Here is a 24747-nt window from a genome sequence, read left to right as displayed (position 1 = left end):
ACACTGAATGATTTAAAATAGCCAAACATATTTCAAGGATTTAAAATAATTTAGTTGTTTTAACAAATATATGTAGGGGACAAGCACACATGATAAGAGGACAGTGTAAAATGGGTGATGGCAATATGTACATCAACAAGTATAAACTACATACAAACACCTTCAGCCTGAGATTGGTTCACAAAAACACAATAAAACATGTTCCAGTGGACACATCTATATATGAAGCAAACATTATCCGTTTCAATTTAATCTTAGTTTTTTTTCTCCACAGGTAGGGTTTTTATATAAAGTGCAATATCATAGTTTTACGGGTCATCTTAGGCAGTTTTACATGTACATGCGGTAACTACATGCAACTACAAATGAATTAATCCCACACATTTGCAGCATTCACTCAAAATTATTAAAATTGTAATGTGCCACTCAATGCAAAATGTTTTCCTCAAGTAAACAGAAAATTTTGCTATACATCCATGAAAATAGCAACCAATGCTTTGCAAACTTATGAGTAAACAATGTGTGCGAAACACATAACTTTCACCTATTCACTTTTCATTTAAAATGTTAGTTTAATTTTAGCAATAAAAGACAAAGAGAACAAAACCTAATTTCAAACTATAGAAAATCTAATCCATGCCAAGCAGTAATCTTTTTAAAATGAAAACCTCTTGCATTACTTACCGGTATGCTTTAATCCATTTACTGTACTGTATTAATGGATATAGGGCAACATAGGGGAAGTTTCGAGAACACACTCAAAACTCATGCAGTTTCTTGTAGGAATGTAGTAGTTTTTGTTCACTTCAAGCATTTAGCAGTACTTTAGTTCAAGCTCCATGCCATAGCCAGGTGTATTTTAGGAGAAGGTAATACCGGACACGTTTGTTGGTAAAACAGCATATTAATTTTAGATATAGTACAATCTGTCAATAAATGATATTCAAAGAATCAACTCAATTTGGCCTTTATACAGTTAAAATACATTGGTTTATTTTCCCAAACACTTGGTTTTAATTAACTTGATATTACTACTTATAGCTACATTAATTAAGATTCATTGCTATATAAGTAATTAAGGTTGAAACATTGTTGTCCTAGACAGTATACCTCAACTATATGGGCTGTCTGTCCAGGCAAGAGGTAAACGGCTAGTTGTCAGTGAGAACGTGGTATATAAAAGCCTTACACCTTCCCATTTAAATCACTGTAGGTAGGAGACAAGTATCTACCACTATGCTACTAAGTCCAGTTAAAATACAATGTACATGCATTTCTACACATAACAGTAAATGCTCTTTAGTCAGTGGCTGTTACACATGAGCTCTTTACAGACAAGTGGCTGTTACACAAGGGCTCTTTATAGACAAGTGGCTGTTACACAGAGGTTCCAATATATCAAGTTCAATATGATACTTGAACTGATCGGTAATAAATAACCAGCTTGAATACAATAACAGTTGAGACAAGTCATAAATTTAATATTTTTTATTGAGATTATTCACAAACAATAACACCAACATGAATCTTTGCAAGAAGGGGCTCCCACAAGAACCAACCTCCGAAATCCTCCCTAGCTATGGTGTCGAGCTTGATTACTGTCATTAGAAATAAAATACCAGTACCAAAACTGAATACAAAACATACACAATATTTAATACATATTCTCCAGTTTCAACTGATTGATGTTCAAAACCAAAAGCATTATACACTATGTAACGTCACCTTTAACTAACAAAAAAAGTTAAGTATATATCACATTGCTAAACATATCACCATTAAATAATACACGTAAATATATTTAAATTTGTTTACTTTTAAATGTCAAATTTTAATTACATGTATATTTAATTATTCTCAATGCCAACTTAACAAATTCTTGATTAAAATAATGTATAACATGCTTTATATTTCCATATAACATACATAAAACAAAAACTGATATGTTCCATTTTACCAAGAGATCATATAATTCAACTGTGTTCTGCTAATTATGCAATAATACAGTTAAGGTCCCTCCTATTTTATTTGCACACTGTTTTTTTTTTATAAACAACTGTATGTTTTTCATTTTGGGGTGGATGATGAAAACAAACACTATAAATATTTATCCTGCAATCACTGGCAAGATATGACAACAAGATACATTTCTGTATTTTTATATCACTGAACAAAAATAGCTTATTAGGACAGAACTACTTTTGCCTTAGTTATAATCTGCAAAGGAATGTTGACCTTTGACCCTGCAATGTTAATAAACAACATGGTGCTAAAATATCATAATAATTAATATCTTTAATTATAAAACACATTATTTGAATAAGAACTGTTTTGTTTTGGTGTATAAATATGCTAGGCAACAATGTCACCAATAAGCATGTCAAATTTATTTTTTGTATTATGTAGGATTGCAGGATAAATAAAACAACCAGTTACTGTTTTAAGATATTGATTTTTCCTGGTCAGGATAAGTGGTGAACACCACTTGGCAGAGCCTCATGGTGTTCGCAATTCTGGCGGCAGGAAAAAATTATAACTTAAAATAGTAACCAGTTCTTTTCTCTTCTTTTTTTTAACTGTTGAACAGTCATAAGACTTTAACCAATTTTTTTTTTACTTGTATATTCTAGATATCTCAAAGCAACAAAAATACTAATGAAATAAATATTAGAAATAAAGTTTATGTCTTTATGTAATTCTTCCATATAGAGGCCATGATTGTGGTTTGTTTTAAAAACTATTCTCACTGAAAACAAAACAAACTAAAGAGTGTTCTTGTGTTTACATAAATAAAATCATTAAAAAAAAACCCCTAAAAACTTAAAAAACACATTTTTACAATTTGTTTTGTCTAAACTACTGACTTAACATGGATAAATATAAATAAATAAATATTTCATTCAAAAATTTACATTTTCAAAATATACAAATAATAACATCAATTTTTCACACTATATAAACCTTTAACCACAGAAAATCAACAAAAAGGGATAAATATATTTACCACTTCACTGAGTACCATATTTGATTTATGCAACTTAAAACTATATCAAATGTTAAAGTTTAAGTGACATATTTTATTAGTAAAAAAAATTGTGACACATCACACTTTTAAAGTTTATCGTTGTTTTAAAACAAAATGTACATAGACGAAGTCTGAAACATAATAATAATAATAATAAAAAATTTTTTACAGAATATTTTTGTATAAAAGTGATCAAATACCAATGTTACTCGGCTTCTGTAAAGAATTCTGCTGAACATCTAAATAACTGAAAGCCTGATATTTTAACACAAAATGAATTAAACTCTGTTCTTTAAACATAAAACCTTTAAAACATCACACAATTATTAATTCAGTTACAAACAACATGCCACACCCTATTTTTAAACAAATGATATTATCTAATATATAACAATATTAAAGTAGCACTATCAAATTGAGATTTTCTTTTTTTGCAGAATTTTCAATTACTTTATAATTATAATACTATATACAATTTTTCTTCACAGCAATCATTATTATTGGGACATCATATTTTAAAATAATACAAGGATTTTCTCGAATTAAAATTATTATTATTATATTTAGTATGTAGAATTAGATTTTTCTGCTTATTTTAGTATAAAGAATACCTCTGTCAGAAATGTATATGATGTATATTATAGAACTGAATCTCCGACAGTGCTACTTTAAAGTAATTCAAATACTATATATTTTTTTAGTAGTTTACAAACAGAACAGTAATTTCAACAACTAGACAAAACACACCAACAACAAAGTCACTGTAGAAACAATATAGAAACATGGGCGGATAATGTTGTGGACACACAGTCTACAGATAATATTTATACAAACATATACAAAGAGAGCACTGTTTCCATGTACCGAGTGCATTATGCCAATACAATGAGGTGTACATGTGCCTTCATACTTTCACCAAGACTACACTATCTATTATATCATGTTGGACAACCAACAAGAATGAAAACCCCCTAAAAACACTACCAATTTTGTCCATAAAATCCCTGAAAAAGTTTAAAATAAAAAATGTAAATTTATGTCTAAGCTTGTGCATTACAATCGGAATTGGGCTCAAATCTATGGCATTAAAAGTCTGTGGTCGTTGGTACATTGAAAGATCATGCTTTTGAATTGAATACAAGATGCTTAAAGCAAAATAATCTGCCATTTAAAAATGAAATATAAAGTTCTTTCAATTCATAACTATTCTTGCATTATATAATCACCAAGGGTCAAAAAATGGCAACTGAACGGTGCAAAAATATAATGGCCCAAATGTTTTCTTCATAAAATATTTCAAATATTAAAAACTTAATTTTCTGTTTCATTTTAAAACCATCACAAAATTATTGCTGCAAACATGTGTCACTAATTATGTCATGAATTAAAACGTAATGTTTTAGCCTGCCATAGCATCTAAACCGTATAGTGAAAACGGCCTTGTTTAAATGTTAAATACAAAAGTTATTTTATACAATATATTTTAAATAAAGGGAATCTTGTTTCTTACTGTCAGAGTAATGATCAAGCAATAGCCATACTACAAAAAAAGATGCAAATGCAATGTATATATAAGTGTGTATATTTATAAGCACAAGGCAGGGATGAATGGACACTATATTTAACAGGACACAGGTAACTGGAATCTTATCCCAAAATCATATTACATTAATTATTGCATATCATATTAGAATTTTTTTTTTTTTTTTAAATAGAAATAAAGGTTTTTAAAGACTATTTTACAAAGATCTTGAACAATATTCAAGCCATGCGGTCTTGGTCTGATATTGGACCCAACACCATAACTATAGAATGCTAAGTATGAAAAAATACAGTTAAAGTATGCCATGTCAAAATAAAGAGTTTAAAAAATACAACATACACACAAATCTACAGATATGTCATGTGGCCATTTACATTCACTGTCTGAAATTGCAGGTAGGTGTATCTACTTTTGCCAACATTCAAGCAAACATTAAAACATGATGAGTTTTCTCATTCTTAGTGTAAAAAGGCCAAATTAAAAGTCCAAAATATCCCCCAGTATGGAACAGTTGTTGTCATTTAATTTAAGAGGAAAAGTATTTAAATTAATAATTGAAATCATGACTCAGACTGCAATTACGTAAATGTTTTTGGGTTTTTTGTGTCACCATAGCCTTAAACATAATAATTATTATGTACATATATATATATATAAAACAATTTAGCTTTGCATATTATATTACTGAGAATAACTAAAATAGGTGGATTTATACATTTGTTTAACCCAAGGATCTTCAATATTAAACTGAAATAGCCTAATAAATTAATAGATTCAAAAATAGTCAGATTACAATAAAGAAAACAAATCTGTACTATTTATGATACAATTCAGTTCTAAATAGCTTTTAAAATATTGAATAGTAATAATACCATTAAAGAGTGAAAAGATCTCAAGGAAATGGTGTCAAAACATAGAAATAGTTTCATTAAACATTGTGAAAAGTATAAAAACAACTCCCCAAAAAAGAATACAAATCATAAAACTGTAAATGTTATGGCTAAGCTGTATCTTATTTAATTTCACAAAACACTAAATTCTTCACAAACATATTACTTAGAGGTAATATGCTGATACAACTAACTAAATATTGTGTCAGGTCACGTGAATAAGAAACCATTAAAAAAGTGTTTTAAATTCTGTATAATATAATTTAAAGGTGGGATTAAAATTATTATCATGTTCAATTCCTAAAAAGCATGTTAATACACTTAATTCATTTTGCAAATGTATAAAACGGCTAAAAAGGAAAATCAATATACATGTTTAATGAGCAATTTACACCAGAAATGACAATGCCTAATGAAAAATTATAAAATTTTGATAGCATTTATACAAATAAAACTGCAAAATGTGCAAGAAATAAATCAACTAAATTCTTATTTTTAAAAGCAATGTTATGGTAAAAGAAGCAAATGCAACCAAACACAAAGAGTACCATTACTTCAACTGCACAATTACAAGTCTAATAATAATAAATGCAGGATGAAATCTGAGAATATAGTCTTTCCCTCAAATGAAAAAAAAAAGACCCCACCCACTCAGTGCTAAAAAACGGACCCTTAAATGATCAGTAATCAAAATACCAAAATGCAATTTTAGTTGTAAAAACTCTCCAAACAATATCAGAAAAGAAAATTATTGGTTCAACATCCAAAATAGCCCACAATCGCTCTTAAAAATAATCTTACCAAAAAAGAAAGAAATGTTTGAGCTACTTTGAAAAACATATTTCAAATTAAATCATTAAATACAAAATTGTTAACCACTATCAGAGATTCAAACAATATACAATTATGTGGTCGTTTAGAAAATATAATATATCAACTGAAAACATTACTAAACCAGATTCAACCAGTTTGTTCAAGCCATTCACTATATCACAGATAGGTCACATTGTAAAAATATAACAATCAATTTGCAGTAATATTTACAACCTCATCTTTAAAAAAAGTGCTATCAAATGAGCCATACATCAGGGATTGCTACTTATAATTCAAAGATTCATAAGTAAATAATAAGACCGAGTCAACTATCTAATGTGGTAACCTATCAGCTTCCTGTTGAATCATATTTGAAACAAAGACTTACTAATTACTTGCAATTTAAGGTACCTGTTACCCCATGTGTTGAAATCACTTCGACATAAAAAACTAAACTGCTCACTTCTAATACATCTTGATAATGTGAGACAAAAGTATATATGAGAAATCATATACACACAGGGGCTAAAAACTGGCTAGGTTTAAGTAGAATTCCCTTGATACTGCAGACAGTTCCAATCATCTAAAATGCATCACCAAAACGAACTCTACTAGCAGTCCTCGACATACATCACAAGATGACAATTTGTCAACAATTCTGGGTTTTTAAAAACCTACAAAAAGCACCCACCCAACCCAAAGAACCATCAACACATACCGTAATTTATTGTGTATTGCCCGCATGCACCAGATAAGCCACACTTGGCAATAAAGGTTTGCCCACTCTGATAGAAAGCCTACAATAGTTTGAACAGTCACTGCCTAACCATGTTACTTATATTGTAATTTTGCTCTGGGGGCAAGTGTAAATTAGTGAACACAATTTGTAAGTTAGAATTTCTATGACTGAATTAGCCCTCATTTGCGATATTAGACCTAACATGGATACCGGTTTTCCATTGAGCCCGATGACAGGCAAGAAATGAAAAAGAAGAAGGGTGTATGCACAGAGCTTCATATGGGGAAGTTGTGAACTGGGTTGTTAAACTTAACTCAAGTGTGGGAGGCAATAGACAACAGGATAATTATTGAATTATTGAAATCTTGGAAATAAGTGATAACAGGGATAGTAACGATGATGTTCCCCTATCTATCATAGAAGTGCAGCTGGAATGAACACAATTCCAGCTATCTCAAAGTACACTGGAAAGTTCGGACTTTAGTGGTGTATGATATCAATATATATCAATTTCAGAGTTTGTCAGTCTTGAAATAAATTTTGACATTTTGTTATATTCCGGTTTGGTTTTTTTTATTTCTGGTCTGAATGGGTCCAATAACCTGCAGTGGTAGATAAGCTGCAGTGGGAAATTTTAATGTTTCCAAACGTATATAGCCCACTGGCAATACACAGGAATTTACGGTATTCTACCTGTAACCACCATTACTAGTAAAATAAAGTAGCATATACAGAAGCAAAAGGACTTGGGAAAATATTACAAATGGTGTTCATCCTCAAAATCAACAATTAAGTTGCAAGGTTACAGACCCTTGTGTCCTCAAAGATACGCCATACCACTAATAAATATACATATGTAAAGCAACTGTTTGTTGAAAAGGATATAAAACAAAAACTTGAATTCATGTCTATTTAAAGTGAACATCTCTATTCAATTAACAATCAAATCAACTGCAAAGAGGAATGACAGGTCTGTACCATGCAGGTACCCAGCAACTGTAATGCAGTCTTTTAAATCCCGTATTATGTGATCACTGAACATGCCAGTAATATTAAGAAATCTTTAAAAATATATCAAATATACAAAAAGAATGTCAACTTAAAAGGAATATGGAATGCTTATTGAAAGTGGATCAGTTAACCGTGTCATCAACTCAGTGTTGAAGGGCCAAAACAAAACAGCCTAAGATGATGGTGAGTCAAGAGACACACAACAGATGTTAGTCAACATTATGCCATCAGATATTTCTGGACCTCGAGATGTCCTGGGCTGACAAAATAACAAGTGGTCAAAATAACGTTTCACCGTGTATGCGTAAACATACACATACACACAACACACACACATACACCACTCATACTTGTCTGTTTCATGACACTGTTGTGTTATTTATATCAAACAAATATTCTCGGCACTACAATAGACCGTTTCAGTAGAATTCAATGCAAAATTGGTATCAATAATTTGTACTATAATTTGTTTTCTTCATACATTAAGATTCTAAAATGTTTTGTTTTTTAATCTTTTTCTATCTATATACAATTATTTTGTCCATACATGTATATACAACATAAAAATAAGTTACTAATTGTGAAAGAAAACTGGAGACATTTTCAAATATCTAGTAAATTTAAAGTTATTTTTTATCAATGGAGTCTGTAATTCGTGTTCCGAGTTATCTCCACTAACTTCAAAAGAATTGTTTCCAGCAAAATGATGAATTACACAATGTCAAGTATCGGTCTGTGTGCAACATTACAAACAAATTGAGCAGAGACAAAACAAACAAGTTGAGGAAAGCTGGTGAAAATGCATGTTGATGATGCAGTCCATCATTTAGTAAAACCATGTGAATGAAACTCTAGATCTGACTTAGTAATGCAGTGAAAACTGTCAAAAGCAGGAATATGTGCTGATGATTGTGTGCATCAATAGAAATCACACAATTTGTCATGTATAATAAAGAACGGTTCCTGGAAACATATTTGTGGTTATGATACCATTTAACATTTTAATGCAAGCAAGTGAATGAAAATCTAAAATTGTGGTGATGTCACTCTGTCTGTCTATCTGTCCAGGACACTGAATGGAAATCTGTATTGATGATGTTGTTTTAATACAAGACTGCAGACGGAAATCTGTATTGATGATGTTGTTTTAATAGAAGACTGCAGAAGGAAATCTGTATTGATGTTGTTGTTGTTTTAATACAAGACTGCAGACGGAAATCTGTATTGATGATGTTGTTTTAATACAAGACTGCAGACGGAAATCTGTATTGATGATATTGTTTTAATAGAAGACTGCAGATGGAAATCTGTATTGATGTTGTTGTTTTAATACAAGACTGCAGAAGGAAATCTGTATTGATGATGTTGTTTTAATACAAGACTGCAAAAGGAAATCTGTATTGATGATGTTGTTTTAATACAAGACTGCAGACGGAAATCTGTATTGATAATGTTGTTTTAATACAAGACTGCAGACAGAAATCTGTATTGATAATGTTGTTTTAATACAAGACTGCAGACAGAAATCTGTAAATTGATGATGTTTTAATACAAGACTGCAGAAGGAAATCTGTATTGATGATATTGTATCAGTACAGGACAGCTAATACAAATCTGTTGATGTCATGTTAGTACAGGATTGCAGATGAAAATCTGTGTTAATGATGTTATTTTTTAATACAAGACTGCAGATGGGAATCTGTATTGATGATGTTGCATCAGTGCAGGACAACAGACGGAAATCTGTGTTGATGATGTCATGTTAGTACAGGAGTTGGATGGAAATCTGTTGATAATGTCATGTCAGTACAGAACTTGGATGGAAATAGTATAGGACAGCAGATGGAAATCTGTTGAGGATGTCATGTTAGTACAGAACTTGGATGGAAATCTGTGTTGATGATGTTGTTGGTCTTGTAACCCAGGACGGTGGATAGAACACTGTGTCTATGCTGTGGTCTCTACAGCGTATTTACTACCAGATGGATCATCAGCCTTCCAGAACTTCATGTTGGACATTTTCGTTTTCAGCTGGCTTGGACGATGCTGGAAGTATACAAATATACAGGTTTTAACAGCAATGAGGTAAACAGGATAATTATAGTTTAATTTTATTATTATTATTATTAATACAACGAGAGCAAATACATAGTCTCTCAAAATGTTTGACACTTCAAAGACAATGATTTAACAAATGGGGTGGGACAGGTGTTAAAAGTGTCTATCTATCCGAGTTTGATTCATGTTTTTTTTTTTTTTTGCTTTGTCAGGTATGTTTTCACAGAAGTATTATCAAATAATTATTAATTTAATAATTAAATAAAGGTAATTTTTATTCATATTACTTTTAAAAAGACCATGGTCGAGTAAATTTTTAGCAAAAGTTCCACCAGAACAAATATATCAGTGTTACAAGTTTTTGATAGGATAAGTGAAAGACATTAACAAAAAGTTAAAGATAATGTAAAAAATTAGGAAAGACACAGAGCTTGAACTTAACAATGGCACCAACGACAATTGCTGTCATTGTGATATAAATTGCCATAGGTGATGGGTTTCACTGACAGCACTTGTGCCGTGGGATATAAATTAGTGCCATTGCAGTAAAGCTCACCAATAATGGCAAAATGTATACAGCAAAATGTGTACACAATTCTGTACATTTGAAAAAAAAAAGAGAAAAAAAAAGTTTGTTTTGTTTAACTGGAGCACATCGATTAATTAATCATCAGCTATTGGATGTCAAACATTTGTTAATTCTGACTCGTAGTCATCAGAGGAAAGCCACTACATTGTTTTCTAATGCAGCAAGGGATCTTTTATATCCACTTTTCCACAGACAGGAAAACACATACCACAGTCTTTGACCAGTTGTGGTGCACTGGTTGGAATGAGAAAAAAACCCAATCAGCTGAATGGATCCACCGAGGTGGTTCGATCCTGCAACACAAGGACCTCAAGTGAGCCTCCATTTGAAAATGACTGCATACAGCAAAATATCCTTTCAGTTATTTTTATTAGCTATTTAAAATACAAAGTGCCAAAGAGGGGTTCACAATTGCCGTCGGTGGGTGGGCCGTTTCACCTACAGCAGTTTAAAAAAAAATTGCAGTGGGTTACAAATTTTTAAGTTCGAGCCCTAAAACATACAAGTATGTCGCCATGTTTTATAATATTATATAACAAAAAACAGTGCAATAGCATCCCTAATGTAAATTAGCAACTACTGCCAAAGAAAACTGAAGAATGATCTGCAATTGTAAGAAAATTAATGGGGATGGTCTGAACCAAAATCTATTTTGAACTTTGTGGTTGTGTTCAAATGCCTTACCTCCATAAGCCACAGTCCTGAGGCAGACGTGGGGTGTGTGTAGGCGTAGAATAACCAGGCACCTCCTCCACCAAACACCACCAGTAAGATGAGAACAATCGCAACCACTGCTCCAACTGGAAAATCTGAAATCATAAAAAACTTTCTGCCATGACAACAAACCATAGTGACATTCAACCATCCTAAATAAAGAAACAAGTAACATTCAGCAAATGTACTACAGAAACATGACAGAAATCAGATACTTTCAGCCAACATGGACTAGAAACCAAAGACATTCCATCATCATGATTAGATAAACTGGAGCCATTCAAACATCATACATGTAATTACTGAAACTGGAAACATTTGTAATGAGAGTTCTAAACTAGAGACATCCAATTTAACCATAATTACTGAAACTAGTGACATGCAGCCCTCTGAATTACAGAAACCAGAAACAGTCAGTCATCAGTATATATCTTTAAAAACAACAGTATCTCAGATCCACTACATGAGTACACCAAATGTTTGTCTTCATGAATTTCTGTTTATTTAAGACCATTTGTAAATACTCAAAGATAAGAAAATTCTAATCTTTAGAAGCAATCTGTCTGATACCTTCCAACTTATACCATCAGACCTCCCCATTTAAAGGGACACTCACTTCAAATATGAGCTGTGTGTATTGAAAAGATGCATACCCAACCCCTGCAATTAAGAAAATGTCTATGGCAAATAATATGCCGTCCGTGAAAAAACAGTGTCCACAGCATTTTTCCACGGCAATTTTGTTTGAAATTCTGGATTGTAAATAAATTTGAATGATTAATTTGTTATGTGTTGTTTGTCAATATGCTGTAAGATTTATTCATACCAGTGGTGGTATTCATTGATTAAAAGTTACATAACAGTTAACACGCGAATGACACGTGCATGTTCAAGAACAATGGGGTTGCAAGGAGATGACAATTTATCATATACAGCGTAGTCAGTCTGCAGTGACGTGCCAGCTCAATCTTTACATTTTAATTATATTATATCAAAGTGACAGAATATATTTAATGCACTATAGAATTAAAGTAATTTTCTTTAATAACAGCATAATTTCTGTTAGGAAATCTGTCACGAAGACCAAAACCCCTTTGAAGCCCACGTAAATCGGTAACGTTTGTTTTTTTGGGGGGTAGGCCACTTGGCACCAGAAAAGGGTAGCATATTTTGCCAATATAAATGACTGAGAAATTTTGATTAAAACTATCAAAATGATCTCTCTCTCTATATATGTATTTCTATAAATATCTCATCATCATCAAGTGACTTGTAGGAGTTTATGTTAAACATTTCACTGAAAATAAAGAATTTGTAATGTACCATAGCCACGGTTTAATGATGCATAAGCTGTCACCCACCTGCAATCCAATGGTCCCTGCAATGCATGTGCTATGAACAGTCAACCGAGTTCAATGATCTAATTGATACTTGCTTAATGCGGGTAATTTACATGTATTTACGATCATGCCCTACGATGCTGAGATTCAGATACTTAGTAATAATGGTGCAGTAACTGTTTTAATATTCACTTTTAATCTGTTTTCAGTTCACAAAGTATATTTTATTTTTAACAATAAGGAAAAAATCCATCTTGAAAAAAAAAATCCAATATAGTCCACGGCAAAAGAACTGCCAAAGAGAACGAAAAACTCTGCGGCAATCTCCATGGTAATGCCAATTGCTGTGGGCAATTGCAGGGGTTGCATACCTGGACCACCGACACATACAGACAGTTTAAGAAATGAAAAACGCATAATTTTTGAATTGACAATAAAACATGATTATTCCTGCTAACTGGGGGCAGCCATTTTTTAAATTTCTCTACCTTGAAAGGGAAGTGACGTCAGCTCCTGTCAACAACTCCTGTATGTACATTGTATATAAATGCAGTGATTTAAAGAAAGGGATTTCGCTTTTATCAGCCTGAATTGAAAAACAACATAAATGCCCTGATAATATAATAAACTATGTTACTAAACATATTTCAATGTGCATTAATAGCACGAAATGGGGTTACAGTATTTTTTTTCCTATGCAAAAATCCAAAGAAAAACAATGCATAGCCTACTAGTAAGCCTACACTGTAATTGTATGTTAAGCAAAAACGACCATCCCAGTGATAATTCGTTTTCTTTGGAACTTCGTAATTGGTCAGTTCTGTGAATTTAAACAGTCTACTTAATCAATAGTATTACAGAATAATTTACAAAAATAAACCCTGTTACTTGATGATGTCCATTACAATTTTAGGGGTGACCGGTTAGTCGGTGAGGAATATTTTAATTCTCTTCAGCAATATGGTGACATGGGTCATGATCCACTACATGCTAATACACTGTATAAGTAATAACATAAGTATCTACTTATTTTCCATACCATTAAACAAAGGCTAATGTTAGGACATGCCATAATGCAGCAGATTGGTAAAAAAAATCAGCATCACAATACCTTGTGATGTTAATGATACTTTTTGTGTCTAACCAGCGGAGACTATCAGAAAATGAAATTGCATTGTCTATTAAATCTACCAAATATACACCTGCCAATCGGGACACACAGGTGGAGGCAACAAAAAGAATATATCAATTAACTAAGTAAACAGTAATTTTATCATTTCATTAGCCTATGTAGGCATCTAAAATGAACTGCAGCTTAACGGACAAAACATGATATATTGTTGGACAGTATTTCAATTTATTTTGTAGCTAGTTCGACAATAGTGGTTTATTTTGTATTGGAAAATAATATATACTTATTGCTGGCTTACTATAATGGATATTATTACAGAACATTGCGATGCATGCCTGTTTCATCATTCTGCAAAAATCAACAGTTAATCAGTTCTAACACTAATACCTGATGTGATGCATTAAGTATTATGTAACAACTTGCTCACCAGATGACAGATTTAGTGGGGTGGAACAAAATGGCTGCGCCCATTACATATAATAGCCATCACAGGAATGATGTTTACCATTTTATTAATTACATTTACCAATATGCTTGTTGATTGTAAGCTGTATATATTAAATATTGTTGAATATATGCATACCAGTCCAAAAGCTTTGTCCAATCACTCCTTTAAGGGGAGCTATCACTCACCCTCACTCCTCATCACTCCCCTCAGTATACTTTAAGGAAAGTAATTGTTAGCTCCCTTTAGCAAGTGAATTTAAAGGTATTAGTATGTTAATATCTTAAATGGCTCTCCATAATCTAAGTTAGGGGAGCAATTAATAACTCCACTCATTTTGTTCATGGCAAGATCTGTAAGAGGATATTTCAAGTAATATGTACATAATACTCACGTTCATCTGGAATACGGCAGTGGGCCTCAGTCGAGTTCTGTGAAATAAACAAGAAACTTGTCAGCTGGACTAGTAAAAATTGTAGATATTAAAATACTTTGTAGAACTACTGGTTTTCTTCACAATCACTCTCAATATACTATATAGCATGAAGACTGTTTCTCAAGAAACTAAGGGCTATAAGAAATAACAAAATGGAATGTTTCCAATAATTACCGTAATCACAATGTACACCTTAATTACACTTGCCAACCCTCAGTATTTTTCTTTTATCTTCTTTAAAATATTAAAAACAGATCCATAGTTTTTAGATTTAGTGTTAAAAAGCTTTTGTCTTCTGACATACTTGTCAATAAAATTACAATAATCAGTGAAAGAGAAAGGAAGAATTCAATACAAAAGATACGTTTTTACAACAGGGATGGAACAGTCCTCCACCCGGTGAGTGTGTGGTACAGCACTGCTAACTCATAAGCAACAATAAACTCTAAATGCAAATATCAGTACTCTACAGCCAGTTTCTTAAAACCACATTATTCTATTAATTATAGATACACATGTACTGTATTCAGAACAAAAACATCTATTAAAATATATTACTATCCTGATAAAAACAAAAGAGTTGTTTTACAGTAGAGGCAAAAAAGAAGACAAACAAGATTGTAGCTGAAGTGTCGTGCTGGTCAACTGAAAGAACGAAACTGTGAAAATGCTAAGCAAGAAAAGAAAGGAATGTTTCAATAACAGCATGCCAGCTTCTTTCTTTAATCTGCAACTGCTAAATGGGACACACTGGACTGCAATCTATTTCAGGCATATCTGTCTGTGGAATCTGTTTCAGGCATATCAGTCCGTGGAATCTGTTTCAGGCATATCTGTCTGTGGAATCTGTTTCAGGCATATCTGTCTGTGGAATCTGTTTCAGGCATATCTGTCCATAAAAAAAATCTGTTTCAGGTGTATCTATTCGTGGAATCTGATTCAGGCATATCTGTCAGTGAAATCTGATTTAGGCATATCTGTCTGTGGAATCTATTTCAGGCATATCTGTCCGTGGAATCTGTTTCAGGCATATCTATTAGTAGAATCTGTTTCAGGCATATCTGTCTGTGGAATCTGTTTCAGGCATAATGATAATGATCTGCCTTTCTAATTTACAGCAACTGGTCCTATACATGCACTTTCCACAGATGGACCGGACATCCAAGAATCTCTGAAGACTAAAGAGAAAAACTTAAAGTTTTTCTAACACTATGTTTTCACACTTCACCCCTTTACACTGAGCTACATTTGTATTTTTGTTTTCTAAGCTACCTGTAGACATTGTAAGTGTCTGCACCGTGAATGGATAGGGATCGAGTGAACAATTTCCAGCAAAACATTACTAGGTTAATGACACTCCCGCACAAAAATAGAGACTGGCTATTGGGTGTCAAAGAATATGGTGATTTCCATTTTAAATAAAAATTGTATAATTATGTAAAACACAGTGTGTAGAATACAATAAAATATAAAGGTAAGTATATTTTAAAACTTTGTACAGAAATCAAAATGTTTTAAAAACTTTAAAATTAATTCTGGGTGGAATTTAAATGATTCCAAAATATTTCTGTTGGCAAATACATGAATACTGATTCTTGTCAGCTTCAGATGATTACAGTCAACCAAAATGTGGCATAGTTAGTGTACACAGTGTTCACACTATGTAATATAAATGAATGTGTCAAATGTGTGTGGCCAATGAAAGCACGGCTCAAGACTACCGCCTGTAGGAGAACTGCCACTATCACAGGACTGGCTTGACAGAATGAAGCTTGTTCGCAACCTAGCAGTTGTCGGATTCCATGGTAGACGTTTTTTATCATATAATGTTTTATTTTTAAAATTATTTACTAAATAATTTTCACATATAAAACATCCCTTGCTACTAATGGAAAGATGTAGCGGGTTTCCTCTCTAAGACTATATGTCAAAAATTTACCAAATGTTTGACATCCAACAGCTGATAATTAATAAATCAATGTGCTCTAGTGGTGTCATTAAACAAACAAACAAAAAATATCATGGTCGTGACTATACCAGTCTAGGGGTAACGACTGGGATGGAAAAACCCCAATCAAACAATGGTCCACTAAGGGTGTTTGATCCTACGACTGAAGCATATAAGACAAGCGCTCCACTGACTGAACTACATCCCAGCACACACAATTATTTCATGTGTAATTTTATTTATTAAAAATGCTCTATTAGAAACATTTTACAATGGCAGCAAACTCAGGACAGTCTCGTTAATTGTACATTAACGACAATAATTCATATACAGACATAATGAATCATGATGTCAAGGGAATCAAATATTTTCCCCCAAAAAAGTATTTATTAATTATGTACATGTATGTAAACAAAAATGGTAAAGGGAAATGCAGAGTATGAAAATGTTACTTCTATATATGTTCGCTTCATTTTTTTAGGTTGAAGTGCAACTACATGTAGCCGTGAGACAACATTTAATAAGCTGTGAGGATCCTTGAGGCAACATTTAATAAGCTGTGAGGATCCTTGAGGCAATGTTTAATAAGCTGTGAGGATCCTTGAGCCAATGTTTAATAAGCTGTAAGCAACCTTAAAATCCAATTTGCTTTAGTGCAGACAATAGCCACAGGAAAACCTAAAAGAGTCAGAGAAGATGAAATCTCACAGACTGTAATAATGTGAACCATAATAAAGACCTACCGTACTATTGTAACAGAAATAGCTTTTAAACAAGAATTCTGCGGATTAAATGTCTTGTCTACCATAAACGTATTCGGTGTCACTCAGAGGTATGTTCGTTCATCTCAATGCATGTTAAGTTTATTTAAATATTAAAATTTTATTTTAATAAATTTTTTAAACATGTGTGAACATTCATGGATGCAATTACATGTATGAAACAAATTGATTGATCTAAGACTTAATATTTAGTGAGACATGGACGTAATTGGAAAAACATATCATTCAGCTAATGGTAAAATATTTTAATTAAAATTCATACAATAAATATAGTCTAGCTCTTGTTTAAAACCATAAGGCAAAAATCTCAACATTTTGACAATCAAATGTTGACATCATCATGAGAAAACTAAACATAATAACCTCAGCAGTGCAGCATTTAAAACCATTAGTATAATAACACTTCAAATGAAAAAATAAAAAATAAAATTTTAAAATTAAAATGCATTGAGATGAATATACACAGGTGCAGCTATATGTATAAACCAAGTTTCACTGGTCTTGGATTTATAGGGTTTTTTAAAAATGGAGCTACAATGCGAAAATTTAACATTGAGCTAAACACTACAGTATTTTAATTAAAATTAAATTAAAAATTAAAATACAGTGTTATATATATATTTTTTTTTCTGTCAATACATACATGTAGCCTATATGCCCAAGCATATATTTCAAATTCATCTGGGTTATCTTTTTTGTTTTATTTATTTACTTTTACAATATACACAAAATGAATGTACTACAGGCGTCGAAGATGCCAACAGCAGGAGTGGGGTGGGATGAGATGGGGTGATGTGGGGTGAGGTGACTGATATATTAATTTGCCTTTCAATTGGGGATGCAGAGTTCAGAGGTAGGCAGTGAAGCGCACACTTCTTACAATATTACGGTAAGTGAAATCAACCATCTGCAATGCAGTTTCAAATTTGAACTCATATATTAATTTCGAAAATTCGAACTCCCTGAAATTCAAACTATTTCCTTGTCCCCTTGAAGATCGAGTTATCAAAGTTTGACTGTATATACATATATACATATACATGTACATGTACATGTACATTCCCCTTGAGAGAGATATACTGTATATATAATAAACTAACAGCTGATGACCAGGTCCCACTGTAAACCAGGATTTACAGTTTGTGAAAAAGGGAGTTAAACGAGAAAATTAAACATTAGAGCTACACAATGCACACAATTGCCATCGTCAGAAAAGTAATGTGTATATGTCTTTTGACTGTCAAGATGAGAGTGAGAGAAAAAACAAGAACAGGAAATAGACAACTATAGCTCATCCTACAATGTTCTAAATCAGATACATGTCAGTTGTTTGCTATCACTTAATATATTATTAAATGTAACTTCATATATATGCTATATATATTTATTATTAAAAAGACTATCCTGAGTTTGCTATCATTTTAAGATGTTTCTGACTCATATACCTACTAAAGTTACATGGGAATAAATACTCTTGTTTACACTATCAGTCCTTGAAATAATTTGTGAATGATAGATCAGGTCTTGTACTAATTACTTCATGGTGTTTTCCCATAAATGATACTATATTTATGATCACATTTTTGTTTGCAATGCCTGATTTTCAGGATTTTCTCAGGCAAGTAGCAATAATACTCAAAAGAAATAACAATTTGCTAATTATCTTTGTCATACTTTTTATCGTGCTAAAACCTATTACTAACACTATTTTTAATGTATACTAAAAGGCAAAAGTTATTGTGACATGGATTGTTTGGAGTAATACATTTGTTAATGGATTTATGGATGTAAACCAGACAAAATGTGCATGAAACAGCTTGAAGAAATGCAACCAAGCAGTTGCTGCAGTGATTGCATGCTTTGTGCAAGAAACATGGAATATTCGGGAGAAATCCTGTCCAGTGTTCACCATGAAAGGCCAAACATTCAGTCGCAAATCATTGCCACTTTGTGCAGCCTTCAGAAGTCCAGAAGTCAGAAAAACACCATTAGTGAACTGCTTGATGCAATTTTGTCATGCCACGCCTCAGTAAAAATGACATATTGTGAGTCACAGGGATGCTTGAATCTGGGACCTCGCAGCGTGACGTCGCACATCAATTCAACATCCACGTAAACACCATATGGCACTTATGTTAACGATATCAACAAACAAAACAACCAGGTCAGGGACCGTCCCCGTAGCTGCTGACCACCCGTAACAACCCCTCACCAAGACACATGGATCCGAACAGGTGTGCCTTTTTCATGGACTATTGCTCGTTTCCATACCTTCGGACATTTCTCATTCCATGTTATGTTTCATACATGGCAGTAAAAACTTATCATCAATTACCTTTATCTTTTGTGTGTCACAATAACTTTTGCCTTTTAGTATATTAACATCTTGTGGAATTTCATCTCGAGTGGAATACAGTTAAGTACAATCCATTCATTATAAATCCCTTGATATAATTTGTCTGCCATTTCTGTCATTTGAAAAGTCATGCTTCAAGATTGCTTTTCAATGACTGTGAACAGATGCTACAACTGTATCATTTAGTGCCAATAGTTAAAGTAACACCTGATTTAATTAATTGCCATGCTCAGGCTGGAGGTGTATTGATCAAACTGAGGCTAAAATAATTGTTTACATAGCATACTAGGCTATTCATATATTCTCTCCCCCACCCCCCCTCTCAGTTCCAGAGCACACTAAACCACTGCTGATGCTAGTGTTTTCTTTAATATGATCCATTAATCCCATCTTTAGTATGATCCATTCTCATGAGCAACCTATTTTGAGAGAAATATCAGTAAAGCTACTAATCAAAGTAAAGTTTGTTTTATTTAACGACGCCACTAGAGCACATTGATTTTTAATCTTATCATCAGCTATTGGACGTCAAACATATGGTCATTCTGACACTGTTTTTAGAGGAAACCCGCTGTCGCCACATAGGCTACTCTTTTTTATGACAGGCAGCAAGGGATCTTTTATTTGCACTTCCCACAGGCAGGATAGCACAAACCATGGCCTTTGTTGAACCAGTTACGGATCACTGGTCGGTGCAAGTGGTTTACACCTACCCATTGAGCCTTGCGGAGCACTCACTCAGGGTTTGGAGTCGGTATCTGGATTAAAAATCCCATGCCTCGACTGGGATCCGAACCCAGTACCTACCAGCCTGTAGACCGATGGCCTGCCACGACGCCACCGAGGCCGGTAGCTACTAATCAGTTACACTTACTACAGCTTCTTCCGAGGGCTAGACTTATCAGTATCTGTCCAACCTACACCGATGTTTACAGTAGCCCAAACTGAATTTTACCTCTCAATAAACTTATGTATAATAAAATTTATATTCTACTTCGACTGGAAAATGCTCTATTCTGATTAGTCATTTACCGTAAATTAACTATTAAACCTACATTAACCTAACTAATTTAATTAGCTGGCTTTATTCACATAGGGATAGGAATCTGTTTGTCAGTAACGATGACAGCTATATTTGACATTGGAACGCTAATGGAAATTTTCAATTCAGAAATAGGTATCCACCCCAAATGGTTTGAGGACAATATGGAACAGATTCATGGGGAACACAATGCCTGCATTACAAATCATCAAATGAAAATAAACAAAGTTAGTACATATTTTTAACAAGTCAAGTGTAAATCTAGCATTTACAATAGCAGACGATCATATTTTTTTACTCATAAAAAAACTAAAATATATATATTACCTCATTACCCCAGCGCGTATCACTTTTGATAGAATCACAGAATTTTATTATTTTTAAATGCCTACTACATTTTTTAATGTAATACATCGATACAAAAAACTAAAATAAAAACAATTCTTATAATTACAAACAGTACAGTTAATATTGTTTTTAAATTAATAAATCCCACTTTTCTTTGTCCATTTTCAGTAATGATATTATAACATCATTTTTTTGCACTTTATCCCACCTGTTCACTCTGCCTATTGAAAATAGTTTCAACTTTGACTACAGTTTAGTCATGGTAGAATGAAGATAAACATATTCTCATTTAATTTTTGAGGTAGGTTATCACAGATTTAAGAATGTTAAATGTTACATTTAAATCCTCACGCTAATGCATTTGGTTTTAAAATGACAATTAGCTTTAGTAAACCCACGATAACTTTAGTTGTTAAAAAGGCTCTTTTATTTGGAAGCATGTTTCATTGGCAGCACACTGAGGATAATCTCTAATTGACAAAATAGATACAAACTGGACAAACCTCCATAGAAGCTCATGTTATATTTCATTCACCATCTTGAACGAAACACAATTTAATAACCATAAAACTATTGAAGATAGTAATATAATGGAATTTAGGCTGGCAATTTTATTATTATTGTTTTTAACTGGTCAAACATATACATGTATGTGCATCTTCCTACTGACTATGTCTAACATTTATTAAGCTTAAAAGAATATTTCCATTGATATGCTTATCGCTATAAATACTTGATGTTTTTGTTTTTATATAGAAAAGATAAATCCAGGACATACATGCACATGTATTTCAGTTATTTTACTTGCAACATAAAAATACATACCTGTATTTTAGTGAATAAACTACTGCAGGTATTTAAATGACTGTTACTGTTTTGAGAGTTTGCAAAAAGAAATCGAGCCAAGAATTTTTTTAAAATAATAATGCAGAAGAGAAAACATATGCATGGAATTACTGAAGAAACAGAATATGTGATAAAGCACTAGCCTCAGGAGTATATGATAAGTAGTGTTCCATGGCTAGCATACCAAAGGCCATAAACAAGTGTAACAGACCCTACACTGCTACTGGAGTATATGATAAGTAGTGTTCCATGGCTAGCACACCAAAGGCCATAAACAAGTGTAACAGACCCTACACTGCTACTGGAGTATATGATAAGTAGTGTTCCATGGCTAGCATACCAAAGGCCATAAACAAGTGTAACAGACCCTACACTGCTACTGGAGTATATGATAAGTAGTGTTCCATGGCTAGCATACCAAAGGCCATAAACAAGTGTAACAGACCCTATACTGCTACTGGAGTATATGATAAGTAGTGTTCCATGGCTAGCATACCAAAGGCCATAAACAAGTGTAACAGACCCTATACTGCTACTGGAGTATATGATAAGTAGTGTTCCATGGCTAGCATACCAAAGGCCATAAACAAGTGTAACAGACCCTATACTGCTACTGGAGTATATGATAAGTAGTGTTCCATGGCTAGCATACCAAAGGCCATAAACAAGTGTAACAGACCCTACACTGCTACTGGAGTATATGATAAGTAGTGTTCCATGGCTAGCACACCAAAGGCCATAAACAAGTGTAACAGACCCTACACTGCTACTGGAGTATATGATAAGTAGTGTTCCATGGCTAGCATACCAAAGGCCATAAACAAGTGTAACAGACCCTACACTGCTACTGGAGTATATGATAAGTAGTGTTCCATGGCTAGCACACCAAAGGCCATAAACAAGTGTAACAGACCCTACACTGCTACTGGAGTATATGATAAGTAGTGTTCCATGGCTAGCACACCAAAGGCCATAAACAAGTGTAACAGACCCTACACTGCTACTGGAGTATATGATAAGTAGTGTTCCATGGCTAGCATACCAAAGGCCATAAACAAGTGTAACAGACCCTACACTGCTACTGGAGTATATGATAAGTAGTGTTCCATGGCTAGCATACCAAAGGCCATAAACAAGTGTAACAGACCCTACACTGCTACTGGAGTATATGATAAGTAGTGTTCCATGGCTAGCATACCAAAGGCCATAAACAAGTGTAACAGACCCTACACTGCTACTGGAGTATATGATAAGTAGTGTTCCATGGCTAGCACACCAAAGGCCATAAACAAGTGTAACAGACCCTACACTGCTACTGGAGTATATGATAAGTAGTGTTCCATGGCTAGCATACCAAAGGCCATAAACAAGTGTAACAGACCCTACACTGCTACTGGAGTATATGATAAGTAGTGTTCCATGGCTAGCATACCAAAGGCCATAAACAAGTGTAACAGACCCTATACTGCTACTGGAGTATGGTAGCCTATGTGGCAGCAAGTGTTTTCATTCTCAATATCAAGACCAAGTGTTACAATAACCACATGTTCGACACCAAACAGCTGTGGTACAAAAATGTGCTGAGGTGTCGTTAGACAAATATTCCTTTCCTTTCTTTAACATGGGTGCTTTTTAAATGCAGCTGCTTGAAATCTGACTGTATGTATGAGTTGAACAAATTTATTTTTAAATGTTTTCTTTTTATTATATTCCTGTTCTCATTTTCATTCTATTTTCTGTCTGTAATAAGGTGACTTCAAGCAAGAAATGAAAGCAACTTTGACTGCAATATTGATTTCCAGTGACATATGGCAGAGTCCCAGGTGATTAAACAAATTGACCTCTGTAATAAAGTAACTCAGTCTTATTGTTGTTCATGGCTGTAGCCCACTGTCCAGTGTGCCGCTCGATTCATTCCAAGCCTACACATTTAATACACAGGTGACAACCAAACGGGCAAAGACAGGTTTTCTTTACAGCATCCTTTTTCATTTTACATCTGTCAACCAAGTAAACATTCATTTTCTAAGGCCAGACAAGATATACCAAACAACTGATTAACAGAAATCATTAGATCTTTAATATGTTGGAAATTATTAATTGTTTATGAAAGGCAAAGTTATTAGAACATGCTGTCAGATGACAATATGTTATGACAAGAACTTCTGATGTGGATTCAAGACAGGTTCCAACTTGGCACCCTACCAACATTGTTCAACATTGTTCTCACCCTACCAACATTGTTCAACATTGTTCTCACCCTACCAACATTGTTCAACATTGTTCTCACCCTACCAACATTGATCAGACCCCACCAACATTGTTCAACATTGTTCTCACCCCACCAACAGTTCTTCACTCATATTTAGTATAACTCTTCCAAACAAATACTATTCATTTCTTGGTCACCTATCACAAAATCACCCCTCAACTTTATATTCTTTTATTATGGATTGAAAATTTTAAAAATAACAAATCAAAATGCTCACAAAGAAGGAAACACAAGAGAATTTATTTAAAAAAAAATTAATTTCAAGAAAACCGACTGAAAGGATAGTCCAAAATCATTAACCAATCTATCTGAAAACACACAATTTTTTTTGTTTACATTGTTATTTTAAGTTAATATAACACATAAATTACATTTTAATTCACTCTGCATGCATGTATAACGCAAAATTTGATTGGCT

At 33.1% G+C, this 24747-nt stretch overlaps 1 protein-coding gene across 3 annotated transcripts in view; it reads right to left on the bottom strand.

The window, feature by feature from the left end:
* Positions 1-1473: 1473 nt before the first annotated feature.
* LOC121380547 (plexin domain-containing protein 2-like) overlaps positions 1474-24747 on the bottom strand; it is a 69061-nt gene continuing 45787 nt past the window's right edge. For all 3 annotated transcript variants that reach the window (XM_041509403.1, XM_041509405.1, XM_041509404.1), the window contains 3 exons: positions 14694-14730; positions 11353-11477; positions 1474-10067 (listed from right to left, as the gene is read on the bottom strand). In XM_041509403.1, the coding sequence (XP_041365337.1) occupies positions 9969-10067; positions 11353-11477; positions 14694-14730 (261 nt within the window). In that variant the 3' untranslated portion in view covers positions 1474-9968. The remainder of the gene's footprint in view (positions 10068-11352; positions 11478-14693; positions 14731-24747) is intronic.

Source organism: Gigantopelta aegis, chromosome 9 (assembly GCF_016097555.1).
Source record: "Gigantopelta aegis isolate Gae_Host chromosome 9, Gae_host_genome, whole genome shotgun sequence".
Taxonomy (NCBI): domain Eukaryota; kingdom Metazoa; phylum Mollusca; class Gastropoda; order Neomphalida; family Peltospiridae; genus Gigantopelta; species Gigantopelta aegis.
Note: the sequence above shows the minus strand (reverse complement) of the source record. Positions and strands in the feature narration are given on the sequence as shown.